The sequence below is a fragment of the Pongo pygmaeus genome, chromosome 1 (assembly GCF_028885625.2).
Source record: "Pongo pygmaeus isolate AG05252 chromosome 1, NHGRI_mPonPyg2-v2.0_pri, whole genome shotgun sequence".
NCBI classification, from domain to species: domain Eukaryota; kingdom Metazoa; phylum Chordata; class Mammalia; order Primates; family Hominidae; genus Pongo; species Pongo pygmaeus.
In genome coordinates, this window is record NC_072373.2 from 173,574,553 (window position 1) to 173,600,088 (window position 25,536).

Consider the following 25,536-nt stretch of genomic DNA (forward strand, 5'->3'; position numbering starts at 1 on the left):
AGGAAGCCTACAGCTAATCATGATACTTAATGTTGAAACACTGAATGCTTTTCCCCTACTACCGGTAACAAGGCAAGAATGTCTGCTGTTACCATTGCTATTCAACACAGTGCTAGAAGTTCTAGCTAGTGCAATAAGGCAAGCAAAGGAAATAAAACGTATACAGATAGAAAAGGAATAAATAAAACTATCTTATTCACAGTGGCATGATTATCTAGATAGAAATTCCCAACGAATTTACCAAAAAAGCACACAAAAACCCTCCTAGAACTAATAAGTGATTTCAGAAAGATTGTAGGATGTGAAATAAACATACAAAAAAACAACTATATTTCTGTATATCAGGAATGAACATACAAATACTGAAACTGAAAAATATATCATTTATAATTGCTTAAAAATAGATATGTATTTATATTAAAATCCTACAAAGCATGATAAGGCCTAAAAGCTTAAAGCTATAAAATTCTGATTAAATCAAAGAAAATCTAAATAAGTAGAGAGACATACCATGTTTATGGATTGGAAGACACAACACAGTAAAATTGACAGTAAAAGTGTCAATTATCTCAAAATGATACACAGGTTTAATAGAATTCCTATAAAAATCCCAGTAAGATCTTTTGCAGATATAGACAAGATTATCCTAAAATGCATACAGAAAGGCAAAGGAGTTAGAATACCTAAAAACAATTTTGAAAAATAAAAGGGAGGCATTAGTATACCAGTTTTAAGAATTATCAGTATAATAATCAAGACTATGTGGTATTGGCAAAGAGAGACGCATAGAACGATGGAACAGAATTGAGAATTCAGAAATAGACCTATACAGATATGCCCAACTGTTGTTGTTATTTTTTTTTTTTTTTTAACAAAGATGTAAAGGCAGCTCCATAGAGGAAAGACAGCCTTTTAAAAAATGGTGTTGGACCAATTGCCATAGGTAAACGAAAATAAACTTCGGCTTAAGTCTCACACCTTATACAAAAGTTAACTTAAAATGAATCTTTCCTCTTTGATTTTTGTACACCAAAGGTGAGACATCTAAATGATACCTTTCAAAGAGGTAGGGAGAGAGAGGGAAGGAAGGAGAAAGAGGTCAAGGTGGTTGGCTTTTGCTGTTGCCTTTGGGTGACTGTCCCTTGAACAAGGCCAAGAAAACAGGGAAGACCATCCTTGTTTAGTGCTTAGCTCAGCACTGGTGCCTTTGGTGAGGTTTCATCTCTTTTATACAGAACTTGGCATTGGGCATACATGATTCAGGCTGTTCTAAAAGCTCTGCAGAATTGTCCTCAGAGGTCATATAGACTAGTGCTTTGCAGACTGTACTTCTAGGCCCCAGAGAATTTTTTGAAGAGTCTTGGAGATTCTTGGAGATACCTTCAGAGTTCTGTTTACACTTCTGCATAACATTCCGTTTAAATTAATAAAGCCATGGATGGAAGAAAATTTGCAAGCTGTTTCTTACCTGAGTGATCTCAGACAATTTACTTCACTTGTCCGGCTGGCTGTTTCCTCGTCAGTAAAATTGGAATATTAGTAGTGATTGTCATGAGAATTAAATGAAATAATGCATTTAAATGCTTGGCATAGTGCCTGCTATCTATAAGTATAAAAAATGTTAGTTTCTTTTAAATTATTATTTGTATTATGTTAGTAATAAACATTTCACCTCCAGGTGTAAAAGAGGTGATGGGACTTTTCCAAGGTCATATAGACAGGATGAGGAGAAGGAATAAAAGGCCTCCAAGACATGACCGTGTTGTGACACTAGCAGCTGAGGGTTGCTGAGGACCATCTTCAGATATTTGTCCTTTCTCTGCCCACACAATAAAACCAATCAGTAGAGAGAGGGTTATATAACTCTGTGCAGAAAGTAAGCAAGGACTCTCATGCTGTGGATCACATGCTCTTGTCATAATTCCTAGTCCATTTCTGACCCTTTGGGATGTAGCCCTTTATCCTCTATATTCCTACCTTGGAATATATGTTGGAATCCCTACCTAAGTTTGGATAGCTTAGCTTACCATGAAAGAACCTCCACTTTGTTAAAAAGCAGTAACAACATTATGAATACATTATTAATTGAATGTGTATTATCTTTGTTTACTATCCACGGCAAGTAAGGCTTCTCCAGGCTTTGGTTTCATCATTTCTAATACAGAATAAGTAATAATATCCATCCCAAGGTGGTTAGGAGAAGCAAATGAGCTCATGATTTGTTTTTGAAAAGCATAGACAAGTAAATAAATTAGAGTAGAAAGAAGGAGATTATTATTTTTAAAATTGGAAAGCAAATTCATATCAGGAATGGATATTGGGCAAACTGTATCAAACAGGTATTTTTTAAAGTATTAATAAGTGTACAGTTACCTAATTTAAAGTATTATGTGTACAATTACCCAAGTTGAAATACATATTATTAATTATCCATGTAGAATTTTAGGTCTGTGTCAACAATTATATGCTGATAGTCCCTAAACAAAACCTAGCATTTCATTGATTTTATCAGTGTATTATATGTTTAGAATAATAAAAGCTTGGAAATGCAACATATTGTTTAGTCAGTTTTCTAAAGCTTCAGGACTTTAGCAGCAAGAAAGAGAAAAACAGAGGGAGGAGTCCTACTTTTATGCACATGTGTTCATTAACAGTAGGGATAAAACTTTTGTAAATAACTTTTAAGCAAAGAAAACCAAACAAGCAATTTTATCAAAAAACATTGCCATTTTCTATACAATGTCCGGTGTTCTGCTAGGTGTGTTAAATTTCCTTTTTTTTTTCTTTCTTTCTTTTTTTATTTTTTGTGATGGAGTCTCACTCTGTTGCCCAGGCTGGAATACAGTAGCGCAATCTCGGCTCACTGCAACCTCCGCCTCCCTGGTTAAAGCAATTCTCCTGCCTCAGCCTCCAGAGTAGCTGGGATTATAGGCCTGCCACTGTGCCCAACTAATTTTTGTATTTTTAGTAGAGATGGTGTTTCACTATCTTGGCCAGGCTGGTCTTGAACTCCTGACCTTGTGATCCAACTGCCTCGGCCTCCCTAAGTGCTGGGATTACAGGCATGAGCCACCGCACCTGGCCAAATTTCTTACATTATTTCCTTGAATCTCCCCATTAACCCTGTAAGGCAGGTACCAATTGGTCCATTTTTATAGATGAGCAAGCTGAGGCTCAAAGAAATGAAGTAATTTGTCTGAAGTACCCTATGTAGGAGCAGCAGAACAGTGTTTGAACTCAAATTCTTGTCACTACTTGTATTTATTAATACAGTCATGTGCTATACAATGTTTCAGTTAACAATGAATTGTGTATCCAGCAGTGGTGCCGTAAGATGATAATACTATATTTTTACTGTACCTTTTCTATGTTTAGATACACAACTATTTATAATTGTGTTACAATTGCCTACAGTATTCAGTACCGTAACATGCTATGCAGGTTTGTTGCCTGGGAGCAATAGGCCATACCCTATATCCTAGGAAGGTAGTAGGCTATACCGTCTAGGTTTGTATAAGTATGTTCTATGATATTCACATGATGATGAAATCACCTAAGGATGCATTTCTCAGAACAGATGCCCATTGTTAAGCGATGCGTGACTGTAATTAAGATTGGCATCATGTCATTAAATAAAATCCACAGAACTATTGGAAAAGTCAAAAGATAGGTCAACCTTAGTTGGTGTGCTCGTGTTTTCAAACTGTATTTAAGGAAATAAAAATGGCTGTGGAACAGAGCACTTTGGGGCATGATAGAGAATTCATTTTGTTGAAGTGGGATTTAGGCTTTTTCCTTTTCCTTTCCTTTCATGTTTGCCTTCTGAGCTGCCACTAAATTTTAGTGCTTTCTTTTAAGCATGGAGTGTGTATCTGTTTGCCAAAACAGGAAACTGAAATGGTTTCACATGCTTCATCGACTGTAAATTCCATTCTGGAAATCCCCACAGAAATTAAGACCATGATCACTGACCGCATAATTTCCCAAACTTTGTAGATAGAGCTTTACATAGTCTGATGTTCTTAAAGGTGAGAAAACTGAATTCTGGAATCTTTTATAACTGCTTTAATCCTGGGTACTATAAGAAATGGGTGGATAAACTGCCTTGAAATAATTTTTTATGTTTATTTTAGCAACTTATGAAGTTGGAATTGAAGAACTCCAAAAGGTATTGTTTCTCCTTACCAACATTATAACTAAAAGTAAAATAAGCATGCAGGGTTGATTCTAAAGTAATATCTTTTAGAGGGAAGAAAGGTCTTTGTTTTCATTTTTCCTCCTATTTCTGAGGCTTTTCCAGACTCCAGCTTCTAAGAGTCTGCACTTTGAGGCCTGTTACTGTCAGAGACAAAAATGTGTGATAGGATGGGAGGAAATGGTCCCAATTCATCCATAGCCCTTTTCTGTGGTGGGCAGTGACAACTAACTAGCTTTTAATAACTGTGACTTCCAGCGAGAAGAGTTCTATGGCACAATCCAGGTTTGTATATTCTGACTTTCAGACCACTTAGGGCATGCTTTCTGGGCTCCTGCTAGACATGGTGCCAGGTGCCACCTAGAGGCAGCATAGCAACCTGATTAGGGCCCAAGCAGAATCACTGCTGGCCTCAATCCCATCTCCTGGCTATGTGATCTTGAATGTCCATTTCCTCATCTGCAAAATGGGGATAATAAAGCACTCACATCTGAGGTCCTTGTGAGAATGAAAATTAGATAAATGAAGGTAAACAGTTTATTATTAAGTGCTTGAAACAGAGCATTTCACCTCTCTGAGACTCAGATGTGTCCTCTATAAAATGGTGTATTCTTGGCCAGGCATAGTGGCTCATGCCTATAAGCCTAGCACTTTGGGAGGCCAAGGCAGACAGATCACTTGAGCCCAGGAGTTCAAGACCAGCCTGGGCAACATGGTGAAACACTGTCCCTACCAAAAAAAAAACCAAAATTAGCCAGGAGTGGTGGTATATGCCTGTAGTCCCAGCTACTTAGGAGGCTGAGGCAGGAGCACTGTTTGAGCCCAGGAGGTGGAGGTTGCAGTGAGCCGATATTGTACCACTACACTTTAGCCTGGGCGGTAGACAGACTGAGACCCTGTATCAAAAAAAAAAAAAAAAAAAAAAAAAAACACAGAAAGAAAGAAAGAGTATTTTCCATGAGGACAGGAAGCATATGTCTTGTGGTGACTGTATCTGCAGTAGTAGATGCTCAATAAATAAAGGGACCAATACTTGTTTCACTGAATATCTGGGAGAAGTAAGGCAAACACAGTATGTAAGCACTGTGTAAGCTCATAGAAGGCCCTTACCTAGTGTTTTAATGGGATCAGTTAAGGTTCTACTCTTTTCTTACTGGGTACATTTAGTCTAGATCCTTCATCTCTCTGTTTTAGTTTTCATATGCTTGCTGGTAAGGATTATTCATTTGTGGATACACTTTGTCACTAGAAAAATATGAATGATTATTATTTCTATTAATGGGAGTAGAAATAGCCTGTTAAAATGCTTCATGTACCTGGCAACATCAACAACTAATAAACTGTTCTACACAAATGAACTTGCCAAGTAAATGAATTTTATCCCATTTTATCCCAATTTTGTTTTAAGTAAAACATACAATTATTTTTAATTTTTAAATCTTTTAACTCTCATACATGTTTTGTGTTTATCTCTGTATTTTTAAGCTCAGTGAGTGGAATCTGATCTCTTCCTTTCTTAATGACTTGGAATATTCTTGACTGTAAGGGACTGAGTCAACTAGTTTATGCTCTTCTTTTGAGATGCTCTTGAGCCTTTGCAGAAGAACTAGTTCCCTTCACAACAAACAACCACAAGTCAGTTTTTTGTATTTTTTTCTCTTTTTTTCTACTGTCATAATCTTTATGTCTAGCAATGAGTTTTTCATGTGGTCAAACATGTACCAAGTCCCTCTGGTGTGATAGCACTTGTTCATAGACAGTAGCGCTTAACCCTCATAGTTACCCTGTGAGCGGATATCACTGCTCCCATATTACAGATGACATTAAGGCCCAGAGAGGTTTAGTAACCTGTAAATCATGTAACAAAGATATAAAACAAGGTCTGTCTGACTTGTCATTCTACCAGTGCTGCATCTAATTTGCTAGAATTATGTGTAAAATAAGAACCAATAGTCTCTGAATAATGGTTTGTAGGGCTGCCCTCAAAGGAGAGTATAATGAGCTATGATACCTGGATTTTGTGATGGCATTTTAGATGCTTAGATATTTTCTATTCTTTTCAGCGTTCTTAGACAGATTCCAAATAATGAATGGCACCAGATCTATAATCACTGAATAAATAAGGGGCTACATTGTGATCATTGGGACGTAATTTTAATGGAGCCAAATATAGATCCTGCAAGATTTGAGCAGTGATCACAGGGCACATGATCAGCGAGTAAGGGAGAAATTCCAGCATTACTTGTGCACTTGTGAATACCAATTTGCCCAGTAAAATATTGCTTAAATCCCACAAATTCATATTTTCTCATAGGATTTAGAAGTTATTTACGTTTCTGATGCATTTCAGGAAAGGTGTGCATACAACAATTTTTCTGAGTCACATCATACATTCCTTTGGGCATGCCCTGTAACTTCAGAAATGCTTGTTTTCATTTCTGATTGATCTTCAGCCCCACTGCACAGTTCCTGGAACTTTCTGTGGTCAGTGTCTGCCTTTGCTCTCTACTGAGGCTTCATCCCCCTCACCTTTTGGTGTAGTCTCTAATGATCTGTAACCAAACAACAGAGCCTGATTCAGGTTGATTTATGAAAATAACCATTTTCCTCTTTACTTTCAGCCTTGGAAGAATTTTCCCTATCCAGAACCTAGGTGAGTTTTATCTTCAAAAAGAAAAGCACCTGTCCAACCACTGACTTTCTGATGACTGAACTAGTTTTCCTCTATGGGCCAGCTATGTTTCCAAACTGAGCTAGCCTGGTTCAGTTTCCCCGGCACCTTGCAAGGTACCTAGTACAGAGGAAGTGATCCGTGATCCTGCCTTGCCTCCCCCTCTCATCTTGTTCTAGCCCATGCTGCACTCAGCAAACATTTACTGAGTACCCAACATGTGCCAGATATGTGCTCACCAGTGGGGCTGTGGCAGTGATGGAGACCTTGCTATTGCTTTCAGGATCTTCTGAATTAGTGGGAGAGTCACACACTCAAACAGGAAAATAATAATAACATGAATTCCAAAGAACTGACAATTTCTGAAATGCACTATGCTGTTTGAAGTCTCTTTGCCTTTGCTCTTTGAAGTCATTGATTCACCCCAGTTTAACAGTCTGGCAAGCTTCTACTAATCCATCAAGCACGCCTCATGTGTGAACCCTTCCTTCATTCCACTCCCTCAGAGAGAAGTGACCAATCCCTTGCCTGTGGTACCACTGTAAGGTCTGTTTGCACAGTATGTTTGCACAAATGCCACTGTATGTAGTTTGCTAACATGCGAATTCATCCTCCCCTCCCTACTCCCCTTCTTGTCTGGGGGCTCCTTGTATGTAGGGCCAATGTTTTAATGTTTTTGGTGTTCCTGGTACCTCTCACACTTGTTGGGTCCAAAGGAATGCCCTGGCACATAGTAGTGCTCTTACCTGCCTCTTTTGAGTCTGTTTCTAGCCCTTCTCCCTGGAGTTATTCTAATATATTTTTAAAAAGCATGGTTGATGAGCTCTGGAGAAGCAAATATCAAAATTTCCTGGTTGAGTCTAAAAACGTGTGCTGAATCATGGAGAAAACCTGCTTTAGCTGGATGGGCTACCTTCCTCTCTCTCCCTGACTTCCTGCCTGTCCCTAAATTTGTGACTCTCATAAACACCTTGTAGCACTAACACAGTGCTGGTCACATGGTAAGGCACAGGTCAAATGATTAATTATTTAGTTCAACATTTATTGAGATTTACTCTTCAGACACTGCTAGATTCTGAGGTACAAAACTGAATAGAATATATTTTCTACCCTTGATCCAAGATGGGAGGGGAAGCCAGAGTAGTTGGGAGTGAGGGGCTACTTGGAGGGTAAAATGACCAAATAAATAGGAAATCACAATAAAATATTATCACTGCTATGGAAGTTTAACAACACAGAAGTGAGGCGCGAAAACCAGCTATTCCTACCATGGATTACACAGCATTAATGCTGGAGTTACCCATGTGAATAAGATAGTTCTGCCTTGATTTTTAGTGGTTGACAAGGCAAAGTGGAGGTACTGGAGATAGATCCATAGATAGACGTATTGTAAGACAATATGGAAGAACAAAGTGTTAGAAGAGTAGAGAAGGTATGACTGCTTGGGAGAATCAGGGAAGCATTCTCAGAGGTAAGATGATTTAGCTATATCATGAAGGGCATTGTGTTTACCAGCAGTATAAGATGTGGAAGGCATGTCTAAAGAAAAATAATAAAAATGGAGAGTTGCTCAAATAGGGTGGTGGGTTTGAGGAATTACGAGAGTCTAGACTCAAGCCAAAGTGGAGGTAAAAAGCAGCAGGAGATGAGTTTGGAAAGAAAGGTAGGAGCCAGATCATGATGAAACTTAAGTTTTATCCTACAGGCAATACGGAGTTAGAAGATTTTAAGCAGGAATTGACACTGTGGCATTAATTGCAACAGGCAGAAACTCAAGGAACCTGTGTATATAATTGATCTGATCCTAGTCCCTTCATCTAAGATAAATGATTCATATTTGTTCAAATCTATTTTTCCCATTCATTTCATTTAGGATTGGACAGTACAGTATCATTTAAACACTCTAAGCTTCATTTTTTTCCTGGTATCTCTTCACATTTCAGTGCTAAACATGAAGATAAAAAAATGAAGGAAAAAGAGCCATGTGAATTGGAACCTAAAAACACAGAAAAGGAACCACATTCAAACCATGTTTTCAAGGTACCGATGTTCTACGGTTCCTGCAGTTTAGACATATAACAGATCAATTCATGGGGGTGACTTTATGTGGCCTGAGAGAGCTCTTCAGAGAGACAGAGTTAGAAAAGGCAATGGGCATTTGATATTGTATCAAGGAAATAAATGTAACAATGACACTAAGCTCCAGCCCCTAATTTTCCACTTTTTAGCCATGAAGCTGGCCTTAGAAGCAGGGCTGGGACTAGATTAAGTCCAACAAGAAACCCAGGGTGCAAACTATAAGGCAGTACCCACTCTCAGGTGCCATCCCTGCCCTTGCACTACCCTGGAGTGAGATTTTCCCTAAACATTGTGCGCCAAGGCCCTGCTTAGAAGAGTGACTTTTCTCTGAGCTTGGTTACCTCATCTATAAAATGAAAATAAATGATTCCTACCCAATTACCATCCCCATTCCCATGCCAATTCTGCCTTGTTTGTGGTGATAAAATAATGTGCAAGAAAGTGTTTCGTAAGCCATAAGCTACCATAAAAATGAAATGTATTCTTGTTGCTTTCATTAATATTAAATATGATGAATGTGTGCATATCCATATCCAACTAAGTCAAACAGCATGTTGGCTGTATGAGCCTGAACTGGCGTGTAGGTCCAGAGGCTGGGCTGGACCACGTTGGGTGTTCAGAGAGCATCAGAAAACAGCATAATTCAAAGGATGGAGTAAGTTGCTAATTAAAAAAGACAAGGTCCAGAGCCAGGGGAGAAGCACTGGGTGTGAAAGCCAAGCCATCAATGGCTGTCAAGTTAGAGATCAGGAATGGTTTGATCAGGAGCATATGAGAGGGCAGGATAGATACATGACTAAGGATATTAGCCATGAAAAATCGCAAGCTCTGCTCTTTTTCAATGCTGGCTACGTGGCATAAGCCAGATATAGGCTCAAACTACTAACAAAGGGTCACTTCCTTCTTTTATGGAGTGAGTTTGGGTTCCAAAATTTGTTATATGTTATTTAGAATATGTTAGGTGAATGAGGGGCTGCCTTCATTATGGGACAACATTGAAGGATGGTGGTCACTATGTTTCTGTAAAATATTGGCTTCATTACTTTCTTGTCACTTTTCCCCATTTATACATTTAATTCTTGGTACTATGACCTAAAAGAATGCCCCTTCTCTTATTCTTCTGGCAGTTTCCCTAAGATCCCACCCAAAACTCAGGATAATCCACTCCTTATATCTATTAATTACATTAGCTTTTCCCAAGTACTTTCAAATGTATTATCTTAGTCAATCCTCATGTCTACTCTGTTGTAGTCAGAAGGACAATAACCTTTCTCTCATTGGACAATTATAAAACACTTAGATGGCCAAAAATACTCTAATTTTCTCTCTCTCCAGGGTCTCTTCCTGTCAGTCTATCCAGAACATTTTGAAATGTAAATGTGATCAGGGTTTTCCCCGGCCTAACTCCTAATGGTTAAGAAATAAAGCCCTAACTCTTTGCTTTGCATGCAAGACCCTTCATAACTCAGCCCCATTCTCATTTACCTTTTCAACCTCATCACCAGGCTGTCTTCCCTTATCTTTTTCCTTCAACTCTTACCTTACCGCAGCCTCCTTGCTACCCTTATAAGGACACGAACACTTCCCCAAATCCCCTGTGCCTTTTTTTGGTGCTGATTTATCTGCCAGATACTCCTTTATCCACTCTATCAATCTCCTACTGACATTTGGAAAATACAATTTAATAAAATCTGCTTTTCGAGGTCTTCTCTAACCCATCTCCCAGCCAAGAGAACCAACCTCCTCATCCTCTCTGTTTCCATGACAGTGAGCAATACTGCTGTAAATAACACTCATCACATTATACCCTAATTAATCATTTGCATGCATTATCTCCAAGACCAATGTGTTAAGAAACTGTCTCTACTTCTAGAGCTTAGCATGTTGTCTTGCCTTCTGTAAGTGCTTGACAAATGCTAGAGAAAGGGAGTGAAGAAAGAAGTGAGAAGGAACAGAAGAATGGTGGGTGGGAAGACAAAATGTAGGCAAAAAGAAGGAAATGAAAAGGAATACATAGCACCCCTTAGAACAAGGTTCTGGGGTCAAGTCCTGCCTAGGTAGATTACTAACTGTGGAACCAGTGACCAGTTACTCGACCTCTCTAAACTCTTTATCAAGAGAACTGATGATACTTTTCTCGTGAGGTATCATGATGATTAAGTTATATGGAATATTAAAAGCCTGCCCTATAGTCAGTACACCCTATAATCTGACTGCTTCCTGTGAGCTGCCTCTGTGCCAGACATTCACTGAACATTCAGAGGTAATGAAGGATATAGTATGCACCTTCAGGAAACTTAGAGTCTAGTAAGATATTATTCAATGTTAAATAAATGATAAATAATTGTTAGCCATGAGGAATGAATGAAAAACTGTACAAGTAAGCAAAGAACTGATTAGGTAAGTCAGAGCCCTACAGTACTCTCCCTTTTGCATATGTTTAGGTAGATGCCTGTGAAGGGACACCTGAAAAAATTCAGATGACCAACATCCACACAGGTAGAAGGAACATGTTGGCTGGAAAGCAAGAGGCCATGATTGACGTCATCCAGACAAATCCCTGCCCTGAGGGCCCAAAGCTGGCCAGGCACTCCCAAGGCCACTGTAAGTTGCATTTCTTTCTGATCCTCTTCATCATTACAATTTGTTTTATAGCTGAGCATGGCCAAAATTTTAATTTATTTTACCAATATTTATTGAACATCTATTATGTGCCAAGCAACTTGCCCTAGTGACAAAGCTGTGCAGTAGTGGAAAAAAACACTGAATTGAAAAGCAGAAGTCTTGAGTTCAAACCTAAGCTCTAATACTTAGTAAGCTGTGTGGTAAGTGACTTCATATTCCTGCAACTCAATTTCTTCATTTATAAAAAGAGATCATCATAATATGGACCTCACAGGGCTTTTATGAGGACCAAATCTGACAGTATATCATACGATAGGTACTCAGCAAATGTTTGTTCTTTTTTTTATATATATACTAGCTCATGTTGTCTAGGCTCACCTCATCATTGACATGTACTGGTGATACACTGTGGTATCATTTGTTGACTTTATTCGGGTTGCATTTTACCTGCATGTTAGTCAGGACCCTTGATTGCAAGCAACAGTAATCAAACCATACTATGTTAAACACAAAAAGAAAAGGCGGTTCACCTAGCAGAAAGTCTAGTCATGGTTGGATCCAGGGACACAAACAATATCATAGTGACTTGGTATCACTTTTTCCACTCCTGGTTTTGCTACCCTTTCAGTTGACACTTCAATAACAACAGAACGACCACAGTAATAGGATCCGGAATAAAGCATTTCTATACTAACCCTGTGATTTTGGGAAATGTACTTACTTTCATGTGCAAGTGGTGATACTGCTACTAATTTCCTAAGGCTATTTGTCAATGCATATAAAGTTTCTGGATCATACGTTAAGTAACTATCAGTCTTTTTTTTGTAATTGTTATTATACTTTAAGTTTTAGGGTACATGTGCACAATGTGCAGGTTAGTTACATATGTATACATGTGCCATGCTGGTGTGCTGCACCCATTAACTCATCATTTAGCATTAGGTATATCTCCTAATGCTATCCCTCTCCCCTCCCCCCACACCACAACAGTCCCCAGAGTGTGATGTTCCCCTTCCTGTGTCCATGTGTTCTCATTGTTCAATTCCCATCTATGAGTGAGAACATGCGGTGTTTGGTTTTTTGTCCTTGCGATAGTTGGCTGAGAATGATGATTTCCAATTTCATCCATGTCCCTACAAAGGACATGAACTCATCCTTTTTTATGGCTGCATAGTATTCCATGGTGTATATGTGCCACATTTTCTTAATCCAGTCTATCATTGTTGGACATTTGGGTTGGTTCCAAGTCTTTGCTATTGTGAATAGTGCCACAATAAACATACGTGTGCATGTGTCTTTACAGCGGCATGATTTATAGTCCTTTGGGTATATACCCAGTAATGGGACGGCTGGGTCAAATGGTATTTCTAGTTCTAGATCCCTGAGGAATCGCCACACTGACTTCCACAATGGTTGAACTAGTTTACAGTCCCATCAACAGTGTAAAAGTGTTCCTATTTCTCCACATCCTCTCCAGTACCTGTTATTTCCTGACTTTTTAATGATTGCCATTCTAACTGGTGTGAGATGGTATCTCGTTGTGGTTTTGATTTGCATTTCTCTGATGGCCAGTGATGATGAGCATTTTTTCATGTGTCTGTTGGCTGCATAAATGTCTTCTTTTGAGAAGTGTCTGTTCATATCCTTTGCCCACTTTTTGATGGGTTTGTTTTTTTCTTGTAAATTTGTTGGAGTTCATTGTAGATTCTGGATATTAACCTTTTGTCAGATGAGTAGGTTGCGAGAATTTTCTCCCATTTTGTAGGTTCCCTGTTCACTCTGATGGTAGTTTCTTTTGCTGTGCAGAAGCTCTTGAGTTTAATTAGATCCCATTTGTCAATTTTGGCTTTTTTTGCCATTGCTTTTGGTGTTTTAGACATGAAGTCCTTGCCCATGCCTATGTCCTGAATGGTAATGCCTAGGTTTTCTTCTAGGGTTTTTATGGTTTTAGGTCTAACGTTTAAGTCTTTAATCTACCTTGAATTAATTTTTGTATAAGGTGTGAGGAAGGGATCCAGTTTCAGCTTTCTGCATAAGGCTAGCCAGTTTTCCCAGCACCATTTATTAAATAGGGAATCCTTTCCCCATTGCTTGTTTTTCTCAGGTTTGTCAAAGATCAGATAGTTGTAGATATGTGGCGTTATTTCTGAGGGCTCTGTTCTGTTCCATTGATCTATATCTCTGTTTTGGTACCAGTACCATGCTGTTTTGGTTACCGTAGCCTTGTAGTATAGTTTGAAGTCAGGTAGCATGATGCCTCCAGCTTTGTTCTTTTGGCTTAGGATTGACTTGGTGATGTGGGCTCTTTTTTGATTCCATATGAACTTTAAAGTAGTTTTTTCCAATTCTGTGAAGAAAGTCATTGGTAGCTTCATGGGGATGGCACTGAATCTATAAATTACCTTGGGCAGTATGGCCATTTTCACGATATTGATTCTTCCTACCCATGAGCATGGAATGTTCTTCCATTTCTTTGTATCCTCTTTTATTTCATTGAGCAGTGGTTTGTAGTTCTCCTTAAAGAGGTCCTTCACGTCCCTTGTAAGTTGGATTCCTAAGTATTTTATTCTCTTTGAAGCAATTGTGAATGGGTTCACTCATGATTTGGCTCTCTGTTTGTTATTGGTGTATAAGAATGCTTGTGATTTTTGTACATTGATTTTGTATCCTGAGACTTTGCTGAAGTTGCTTATCAGCTTAAGGAGATTTTGGGCTGAGACAATGGGGTTTTCTAGATATACAATCATGTCAAATGCAAACAGGGACAATTTGACTTCCTCTTTTCCTAATTGAATACCTTTATTTCCTTCTCCTGACTAATTGCCCTGGCCAGAACTTCCAACACTATGTTAGTCTTTTCCATTTATTTTTATTTTGAAAAATTATACCATGCCTTACATTACAATTCATGATTTATGTGTTATCTCCCATGGCACACTGTGGGCACCTTGAAATCACAGACCATTTGGTATTTTTTTCTGTATCTCTGTAACCTGGTACAGTATCGAGCACACAGGAGAAACCCAATTTAATTTTGTAGAATGAAAAGATAAATCAAACTTCAGTGTCTAAAAATATGGTGGACTAGACAATATGAATGACTCTCTTGACTAAAACAAAGTGAAGAATAAATTTTTTAAAACATTCATAAAGTATCACAGAACTGATTTATAAAGAAAAGCACCCACAGACCTGCAGTAACCAGGAAATCTGGGAGATGGATGCCAAAGCTAACTTTTGCCGTGATGATTTTTACTGAGATCCAAATCCCTATTTAGTTTTATCCCAGATTTCAAATAATTCCCTCAAAATATTATTTAAATATTAACAATTGATAGTCAAAAATAACCAAACACAAGGAAACAACTCACAGTGAGGGAAAACCAGTGGAACAGATAGCAGAACCAACCTACAAGATACTGCAGACATTAGAATTATCAGGTATAACACATAAGATGTTTAATATATTTTTAAAATACAGAATAATATGAATAGAGAATAGCCATATTTTAAAAATATTTGAAAAGGAAAAAATAACTGATAAATTGATAAAATGCAATGATTACTTTTTATATCACATTACCTATAGTTGAAGAGAAAATTCGTGAACTAAAAGATAAATCCAAAGAAATTATCCCAAATTCATTCTATAGGGGAAAATGATTTTAAAAAAGAGTAAAAGAGAGGATGAAAGTCATGGAAGATAAAGTGAAAAGTCTTAAAATTGCAATAAAATCAGAAAAATCAGAATTCCATAAGAGGATACTGGAAAAATGAGGAAGAGGAAATAGTAGATAAAACAAATACTATCTGAGAATTTTCCAAAATTGTTGAGAGAGATAAATTTGCAGAGCCAGGAACCCTAAAGTTCTCAAATCTATGCCTAGCCATGCAAAATGAAGAATATTAAAGAATAAGAAAATATCTTAAAAGACCTTAAAAACAGACAAAGGGGAAAAACCAATCACCTACAAAAAGAAAAAAAAAACACAACTGAGTTCTGACTGCTGAGTTCTCAAGAGTGTGTAACAAGAATACGATTTTGCTGAAAGAGATTAAATGTCTACCTGAAATTTTATGTCTCATAAAAATGTCTTTCACAAATGAAAGAAAAAAAAGATGTTGTTAGACAAATAAAAACTGGGACATTTTATTGTCCAGATAAAATGCACTGAAGGAAATTCTAAAGCATGTACTTCAGGCAGAAGGAAAATAATCAAAGATAGAAAGTTGTGGATGCAAGAAAAAAAGTTAAGCAAAAGCATTAATTCAACAAAATAATGTCAAATTGAGGAAGGATTAAAATATTATAAAATATTGAACATTGATAGTGCTTATATTGAGAATGTGATTAAAGTGTCCTAAGGTTGGTAATTGTTTGGGAAGAGAGTAATGGTATTAATTTGCTTTAGCCTTCAAAGAATTAGAAGAGCTAGGATACATTCATTAAAATATACCGTTAAAAGAGTGAGAAGGTAACATCACACATGTACAACCATCTGATCTTTGACAAACCTGACAAAAACAAGCAATGAGGAAAGGATTTCCTGTTTAATAAATGGTGCTGGGAAAACTGGCTAGCCATATGCAGAAAACAGAAAATGGACCCCTTCCTTACACCTTACATAAAAATTAACTCAAGAGGGATTAAAGACTTAAATGTAAAACTTAAAACCATAAAAACCCAAGAAGAAAACCTAGGCAATACCATTCAGGACTTAGGCATGGGCAAAGACTTCATGACTAAAACACCAAAAGCAATTGCAACAACAGCCAAAATTGACCAATGGGATCTAATTAAACTAAAGAGCTTCTGCACAGCAAAAGCAACTATCATCAGAGTGAACAGGCAACCTTCAGAATGAGAGAGAATTTTTGGAATCTATCCATCTGACAAAGGTCTAATATCCAGAATCTACAAGGAACTTAAACAAATTTACAAGAATAAAACAACCCCATCAAAAAGTGGGCAAAGGATATGAACAGACACTTCTCAAAAGAAGACATTTATGTAGCCAACAAACATATGAAAAAAATCTCATCATCATTGGTCATTAGAGAAATCCAAATCAAAACCACAATGAGATAGCATCTCATGCCAGTTAGAATGATAGTTATCAAAAAGTCAGGAAACAACAGATGCTGGTGAGGCTGTGGAGAAATAGGACTGCTTTTACACTGTTGGTCAGAGTGCAAATTAGTTCAACCATTGTGGAAGACAGTGGTGATTCCTCAAGGATCTAGAACCAGAAATACCATTTGACCCAGCAATCCCATTACTGGGTATATACCCAAAGGATTATAAATAATTCTACTATAAAGATACATGCACACATATGTTTATTGCAGCACTATTTACAATAGCAAAGACTTGGAAACAACCCATCAATGATAGACTGGATAAAGGAAATGTGGCACATATATACCATGGAATACTATGCAGCCATAAAAAAGAATGAGTTCATGTCCTTTGCAAGGACATGGATGAAGCTGGAAGCCATCATTCTCAGCAAACTAATATAGGAACAGAAAACCAAACAACACACATTCTCACTCATAAGTGGGAGTTGAACAATGAGGAACGCATGTACACAGGGAAGGGAACATCACATACTGGGGCCTGTCAGGGGTGGGAGGCAAGGGGACAGAGAGCATTAGGACAAATACTTAGTGCATGCGGGGCTTAAAACCCAGATGACGAGTTGACTGGTGCAGCAAACCACCATAGCACAACAAACCTGCACATTCTGCACATGTATCCCAGAACTTAAAGTAAAATAAAAAAAAATAAAAGTTAAAAAAGAGTGAGAAGGTAAGTCACTGGGTAGGAGAAGATATTTCCATTATTTACATATACCGTTTATATTTCAAATATATACATATTTGATAAATGACTCATATTTGGAATATACATCTATGAATGCTTGGTATTCAGAAAATATAAACTAGAAATCAATTTTTTATAAAAGAAATATAGTGAAATTAGAAAAATATTGAACAGGCCCTTCCCCAAAGAGACTATCCAAAAGGCAAATACGCTATGAAAATTCAATTCTGCTACCAAATTGGCTACAATAAAAAAGACTAAAAATATCAAGTGTTAGTAAAGATATGGAGCAACTAAAACTCTCATTCTCTGTGGAGATTGTAAGCTGGGACAACCATTTTGGAAAACTATTTGGCAGTACTAAGGTGAAACATACGCATATCATATGACCTAGCAATTCAGTACTTATGTATATATCCCAATTATGTATATATCCCAATATAAGTGCACAGTTTAATGCACCAAAACACACATACAAAATGTTTATAGCAAAACTTTTTGTAATAGCCCCAAATTGGAAACTGGCCAAATGCCCATAAAAAGCAGAATGGATAAATGGTAACCTATTCACACAATAGAATAAAGTCATCGGAATGAGCAAAAAAACTATTTGCAACAATATCGATGAATCTCACAAACATAATATTAAAGGAAAGTAGGTGACACCATAGAGTGCATACTAAATTATTCCATTATTAAAACATTCAAAAATAAGTACTGCTAGTATTAGAAGTCAGGACAGTGGTCAGTCTTGTGGGTAACTATTAAAAGATAACAAATGAAAGAAAACAAATAGAAAAGAAAACAGAATGGCAGAAAGAGAAGAAACTTTAGTCAGATGAAGATAAGAAAAAAATGGAACAAATAAAAATATGTACTAAGATAGTAGATATAAATTTTAAAATATCAGTAAACACTATAAATGTAATACACTAAATTCACTAGTGAGAAGACACATGCATTCAAATCATTCGAAATTCAAATATATTAAGTGCTTTTTATGTGCCCAGCACCGTTTGAGGAAATGGGGGTGTATAGCAGTAAACAGGCAAAAATTCCTTTTCTCACGGAGGTTACTTTCGGATCAGAGGAGATGGACAATAAATAATAAAAGATCTATATTGAATGGTATTAATAGTAAATATTATGAAAAAATAAAGCAAGCTAAGAGAATTAAGGAAGCAGGTGGAGGTGATAAAGTTTGCCATTTTAAAGTGCTTATAGATGACTTCAAAGACCTTAAGTAGTTGAAGAGAGCCATATGTGTATCTAGGATATGAATGACCTAGGAAGAGAAAAAAAAGTGCAAATCCCTGAGGCGGAAGTTGGCCAGATGTGTTGGAGGAGCTGAAAGGAGGCCAGTGTGGCTAGAACACAGTAACTGAGGAAGAGTATAGTAGGAGATGGGGTCACAGAAATAACAAGGGACTTCTGTAGATCATTGCAAGAACTTTAGCATTTACCATAAATGAGATTTTTAAAACCACTGAAAGCTTTTGAAAGTACAAGAAAGGCATGACCTGATTTGCATTTTAAAAAATCATCTGGCTTCTGTCTTGAAAATAGAATCTGAGATAAATCGGGGAGACCGGTTAGGAGGTTATTGCAATAATTTAGGTGAGAAATGGTGGTAGCTTGGAGGAGGATACTATGGTAGAATTGCTGAGATGTGTTTGAAATCGGAATATAATTTGAAACTATAGTGGACAGATGGCTTTGGATTGGAAGTGAGAAATCAGAGAGAAATGAATCAAGGATATCTCCAAGGTTTTGGGCCTGAGCAACATAAAGGATGGAATTGCCCCTTTTATGAGATTGAATAAACTTCAGGAAGAGCAAACTTGCAGAGAGAAATTATGAGTTTGGTTTGGAATGTAATATGTTTAGACAACCAAAAGGAAATGGTGTGAAGGCTGATAAAGTATCTGGAATTCATGAGAGATGTCTAAATTGGAGATGTAAATTTGAGAGTCGTCAGTGTTTTTAAAATGAAGCCATAAACTTTTGCATTTGCTTCAGCCAAAAGGAAGGATTGAGGAAGGAAATAAATGCTGCAGACTAAGAAGCAACTGTGTGTTCAGCATCTTTATTCTGTATTGGAGAAATTTACCGATAACTCCTTGAGAAAAAGCAGGACCTTATGCCTCTGAGAGCTGACATTCATTGAGAGGGTTTGGGGCCTACACACTCACTGACTTCTTGTGAGAGGATAAAATCTTATTGCTTGGTTCATTTAATTAATAGATACCAGTTAATGTGCTTGTTGTTTATTTCTCAAGTATATTACTTTCTATTTCTGATTAATAGTTCATATCTGAATATGGCTATGAATTACCCATACCCTAAATATTAACCTATGCCAACAGATAAAGAGGTGGCAGTTTTATGGTTATGACAAGTTTACAACTCTGTGAAGTAAGCCAGCATCTACTTGTGCAAACAATCCCTATACATTTGTTAACCTGGCACACTATCTTCTGGCTAACTCCAGAATGAATTAATGAATAATATATATTGATATGTGCTCAATAAACTTGTCTGAGAAATTTTGCTTTAAGAAATGCCATGACTGGATAAGATCATCTAGATGTAGAGAGATAAGCCCCAGGGATGTACCCTGGTAGACTTCAAAGTTTGAGGTCAGGGATTAAAGGAAGAACCATCAAAGAAGGGAGTTACTAGTTTACCAGGTAACCAGCACCCTTCATAAGTATGTATTTAATCCTTGCCAGAACCACATGATTCAGTGTTAGCATCATTATCCTCAACTTCAGAGAATCATAACTGAGGCTCTACAAAGTGAGGTGGCTTGCCCAAGGATCATACATACCAAGATTGTAATCCAATTTTAGCCCATTTAATCTGCCTTTTCTTATGCTTGCCTCCATTGCCAGTGATGTGTGTGAATGACTTTATGATGGCAGCTGATGAGATGTTTTTCAGGGGGGTTTTCTAGTTTCCTTTCAGGTGGGTATCTGGAAGTTTTGGAGTCGGCTAAAGAAACTCCAGACCTAGGGGTCTCTAAGACAAGTTCCATCTCGGAGGAGATATATGATGATGTCGAGTACTCCAGGAAAGAGGTGTAAGTAACATTCCAGTCTTTCAGCAAGATGAATATGATGAGACTTTAAAGGTACAAAAATGGTCTTTGTTATTTTCTCCCGTAGACCGAAGCTGAACTACTCTAGCTCATTTGCCTCAAATAGTGGTAAGTATAGGAAGACATTTCTGAAGCTGCCAGTAGGAATTGCAGAATTCCTTCTATAGCTGATTAGTGATAAGATGTCTTTTAATTATTCATATTTTAATAATACCAATTTGTGGGAAGCTAAGAGAAGCAATACCGAGGTATGTGCTAACAGCAATACCAAGGTATGTGCTAATAAATGCATTTAGAATCGGGAACGTGAAGATGCTGGTAAGAGCATTTTTATGGTAAAAGTGAATTTACTTCCTTCCTGATCTTTTCACAATGTAAGTCTGATTATAGGACTGTTTTTACTTAAAACACTTTCTTGGCTTTCCAGTACTTTTAAGATTGGCTTCTGACAAGATCTAGAGTCCTTGACTAACCTACCCCTACAGACCTCTGGAGCCTCATCTCACACTATACTCAATCGTCATCTTTGAGACCCAGTTATGCCGACCTTCTTTTAGCTTCTATAATTTGCCAAGCTCCCACAGCAGGATATTTTCATATGCTTTTCCCTCCCTTTCCGGAATGCTCTTTCCTCCCCTGGGTCCCTTTGTTTCACTAACTCTTAATCTTCTAATCTTAGCTCAATCATGATTTCCACAAGGAATATTCTCCTTGGTGTACAATCTCATAGTACCATGGACTTCTTTTTCATAGTACTTGTCACAGTTGTAATTTTATACTTATGTGACTTTTTAATTAATGTCTCCCCTCCTAGATTATTACCTTCTTTATACATACCATTTTCTCCAGCCCCTAGCATAATGCCAAGTACATGTTAGATATTCAAAAAAATATGTTGAATGAAGGAATTCATGAATGAAAAAGTAATGGGGAGGTATTGGTCAAAGGATACAAAATTTCAATTAGGAGAAGTACCTTCAGGAGGTTTATAGTACAACATAGTGATTATAGTTAATAACAAAGTATTATATACTTGAAAATTGCTGAGAGTAGATTTTAAAATTCTCACCACAAAAAAGTATGTGAGGTAATGAATATGTTAACTGGCTTGACTTAGTCATTCCACTATATATACAATTATCAAAACATGTTATACATCGTAAGTATATATAATTATTATTTGTCGATTTTAAAATAAATTTTAGAAAAAGAAAAAGCAATGGAGTGGAGAGAAACAAATGTTACTCTGATTGATCTTCTTAGAATCTCAGAAGTTTAGAGGGAAAAACAACCTTAAATATCATTAAACCCAGTACACTCATTTTAAAAAGAAAATTGAGACATAGAGAAGTGACTCCTCTAAGATCATTGTGTGTTAAAGTTGAGTTTTGAACCTAAAAATCCTGACCCTTATATTCAAAGTTCTTTCCATTAGACTCTGTTTCAGGATTGAATTAAAGCATATCTGTGTATGTTAAGCTTATGTGTTGGGCTAGGCGAAAGCCATGCTGTGAAGGGAGAGATTATTCAAGATATATCTCATTTTCCATGGTTGCCCCAGCATTCAGCGCAATGCCTGATGCTTAGTAAATTCTGGTTGTTGGGTATTAAATACAGGAAGGAGGGAGGGTGGAAGGAAGGAATCTATTGAAGAACCAACTTTCTTTGACGAAATCAGTTCAAATTTGGAATCAGGTGGAAATGAGTCTTAATTTTCATTTATACATACTTTTATAGAGGTTTAAGTATTTTTACCATATGCTTTTAAAAACATGTGGGTGAGTTTCAGTAAAAACTATTTAACAAAAGAAAGATCAAAGTACCTAGCATCTAGTAAGTATCTAATACTTTTTGTTAAATATGAATCTGAACTATTGCTATTATAATGAATATAAGTAGGGTTTTTTTTTTAATTTCAGAAGAAAATAGAGAAGAAATGTACGAAGATGTCTACAAAACAATGAACAACTACCCAAAGATAGAGTGAGTTTCTCTCCTTCTTAGCTTTGTAGGCTAATGATACTTCCTGTTAGTCTAGTAAAGCCACAGTTTAAGTGAGGACCCACCTCACCTCCGCCCCACCACCACCCCCAACTCCCATCATCATCTTTCAGGAAAGATTCACACTGAGAGTTATGATAACCTATTGTAATATTACAATTGTGATCAATAGGATACTTGTAATTGTGTACAATCATATACTATACATATTAAATCACATTGTTCTCGCTTTTGAGAAATACCCATTTCCCAGAGTAAATGATTTTGATATTGGGTTAGAAAATAAGTAATAAAAGAGATGTAAATATTAGTAAAACTTGCTTCAGTTTTATAGCTGTTTTTCCAGGAACAAATTAATGGTTATGACTTACCTGTGTCTCTGTAAGTTAGTAAGGCTATCTCTGGGATTTGGGCTTAATATAACATGTAGTATGATTCAGTGTTATCAAGAATAAAATTTGTTCAGATGGGTATTATTCTACAAGTTTAGTTATTAAGGACATGTTGTGGAAAAGAAAACAGCAATGGTCAAAAGCAAGGAGCTTAAGGGTTCAAGGGGAAAAAGGAGACCCTGAACTGGGCATGCTGGTTGGCATGATGTGGGTATATCATTCCCTTGCTCTACCCCCTAAAGGCCCCAAAAGGACATTTGACAGAATTGTAATCATCAGCTGGGTAATCAATGTACCATCATTGCTATATTATTCAGTAAATTAAAAATCAATGATAAGAATTTCAAGAGCCAGGATTTTCTATAACATATTTCTAGTACAGTTTGTAAAGTGCATTTCCCTGAGTTATCTTTTCCTCTAAAGGGAAGACTGCTTCATAAAATCTGCAAAATAGAGACTACTTGCAGTAGTTTGTCTTGAAATATAATTACTCCCTTCATAGTTGACTGGTGTGTGCTACTTCATATCACATCTAAACAAAGAAAAGCATAGAATTCAATAAGGCATCTTCTTGCTCTTTCTTGAGTGGGATGTGTTTTGGACATGAAAACAAAGCCTCTGGTTCTTTTTTTTTTATAGACTCAGGGGTACATGTGCAGGTTTGATACATAGGTATATTGCCTAATGATGAGGTATGGGCTTCTAGTCTACCCATTACCCAAATAGTGAACATTTACCCAATAGGGAACTTTCCAACCCTCATTCTTCCTCCCACCCTCCCGCTTTTTGGAGTCCCCAGTGTCTGTTATTTCCATCTTTATGTCCATCTATACCTATTGTTTAGCTCCCACTTACAAGTGAGAACATGTGGCATTTGATTTTATAATACAACAGCCTTCTATCTCTAGTACTCTCTTAAATGCCATGTTACTTATATCCTGTGATTCCTCTTAGTTTAGATGGAAAAGAAGCACTCAAAAGACTGCAGCAATTCTTCAAGAAAGAAAAGGATAGATTTAAAATAAAGAAAACCAAGTCAAAAGAAAACTTAAGGTAAAAAGTCCCTTTAAATCCCTTTCCATGAGGGGATTAACCTGGTAGATACACAGGTTGATGTTCTCCATCCAATCTCGGAAATAGTGAAGCGGATATCAGAAACTAAAACCAAGGGTCTGGCCATCATCTGCCCCTTTCTTGTGAATTTTTTATTGAACTACATGCACAGAGGCTAATTAATGAGAAAGTGGCATGCTCCTTTGAAAACATGGCAGAGAAACGGTTGAAAATGAGGGTAGAGGGAAAATCTTAAGCAAAGTCCAGAAAGGAAACTTTCCTCATCAGCCCTAACATCCTATTCCTGTTGTTACCACTAAGCATTACTTACCATGTCCTTTTATGCTTTTTGGGCCATACAAGCCCCAGTAGTTTTTATTTGTCTGCTGTTCCATATTTAATTTATCTCCCTTGAGAGCAGCAATATATGGAAGGGGGAGATGAGCTGCTCAGCTGAGCAGTTCGTGTATTGCCAGGTCTTAGACCTGGAAAAGACCATCTGAGAAAACCTAGGCTAACTGCCAGTTTTGGGAGAGGTTCCAAATTCACTAGCACTAGAAAGAGATGTGAGGGGACCTGGATTCTAGATTCTAGTACCAGTTCTGCCATTTATTCCATGTACAACCATGGGCATATCACTTGCTTTGTACACCCACAGCATTCCAGTTTTCTCCTGCATATAATGGAAGGGGGACTCTGGAGACACTTTGCAGGTAATAGATAGATATAGATGTAGATATTCAGGTGCACCTCAATTTATGATGGGGTTGTGTCCCAATAAACTCATTGCAACTCTAAAATATGTTAAGTTAAAAGTGCATTTAATACATCTACCAAACATCATCGCTTAGCCTAGCCCATCTTAAACATGCTTGGAATATTTACTTCAGCCTACAGTTGGGCAAAAGCATCTAACACAAAGCCTGTCTATAAAAAGTGTTGACTATGTCTATAAAAAGTACAGTAATTTATTGAATACTGTACTGAAAGTGGAAAAAGAATGGTCTTAAGGATACTTGAAGTAGGTTTCTACTGAATGCATATTGCTTTCACACCATTGTAAAGCAGAAGAATTGGGAATCAAACCATTGTAAGGCTGGGAACATCTTTGTAGATATACAGACATAGAGATGTATTTTGTGAGGGCAGAAGATGCTAAAATAATTTGTCCAAGGTAATTACCTATAGTGAGATGGAATTATGTTGTTCTACCCTGAAGTTCTTTTTGATTATAAAGCTTCAGAGTTTTGTGGCTTTAAGTTCAACTGTCAATTGGATCTAGATCTACCAAGAGACCCTACAAAACATGAGGTTTATAAATTGTAGTCCTGATATGGAAGAAGAGGGAGTGTGGTCAACGAGACCCTATGCACAAAGGCAGACCCTGGCCTTAGCAGATTAGATGTTTTCTGAGAGAAAATTATTGGCATGATAACCGGCAGTCCCATAATATTTGATCCAGATGAGAATGCTAATGTTTTTAATATGCAAATCTGATTACCTTTCTCTCAAAACTATTCATTGGCTACATACTACGTTTAGAACAAATATCCAGTTCCTTACCCTGGCAAGTAAATACTTCATGGCTGTCCC

The 25,536-nt window shown here is 37.1% G+C and overlaps 1 protein-coding gene across 1 annotated transcript in view; it reads left to right on the forward strand.

Annotated features, from left to right (window-relative positions):
* Positions 1-25,536, forward strand: part of FYB2 (FYN binding protein 2) — a 102,012-nt gene that overhangs the window by 56,133 nt on the left and 20,343 nt on the right. The window contains exons 6-13 of the mRNA XM_054455064.2: positions 4,134-4,168; positions 6,817-6,848; positions 8,810-8,906; positions 11,390-11,549; positions 20,341-20,479; positions 20,565-20,605; positions 22,417-22,480; positions 23,845-23,943. Coding sequence (XP_054311039.1) covers positions 4,134-4,168; positions 6,817-6,848; positions 8,810-8,906; positions 11,390-11,549; positions 20,341-20,479; positions 20,565-20,605; positions 22,417-22,480; positions 23,845-23,943 — 667 coding nt within the window. The remainder of the gene's footprint in view (positions 1-4,133; positions 4,169-6,816; positions 6,849-8,809; positions 8,907-11,389; positions 11,550-20,340; positions 20,480-20,564; positions 20,606-22,416; positions 22,481-23,844; positions 23,944-25,536) is intronic.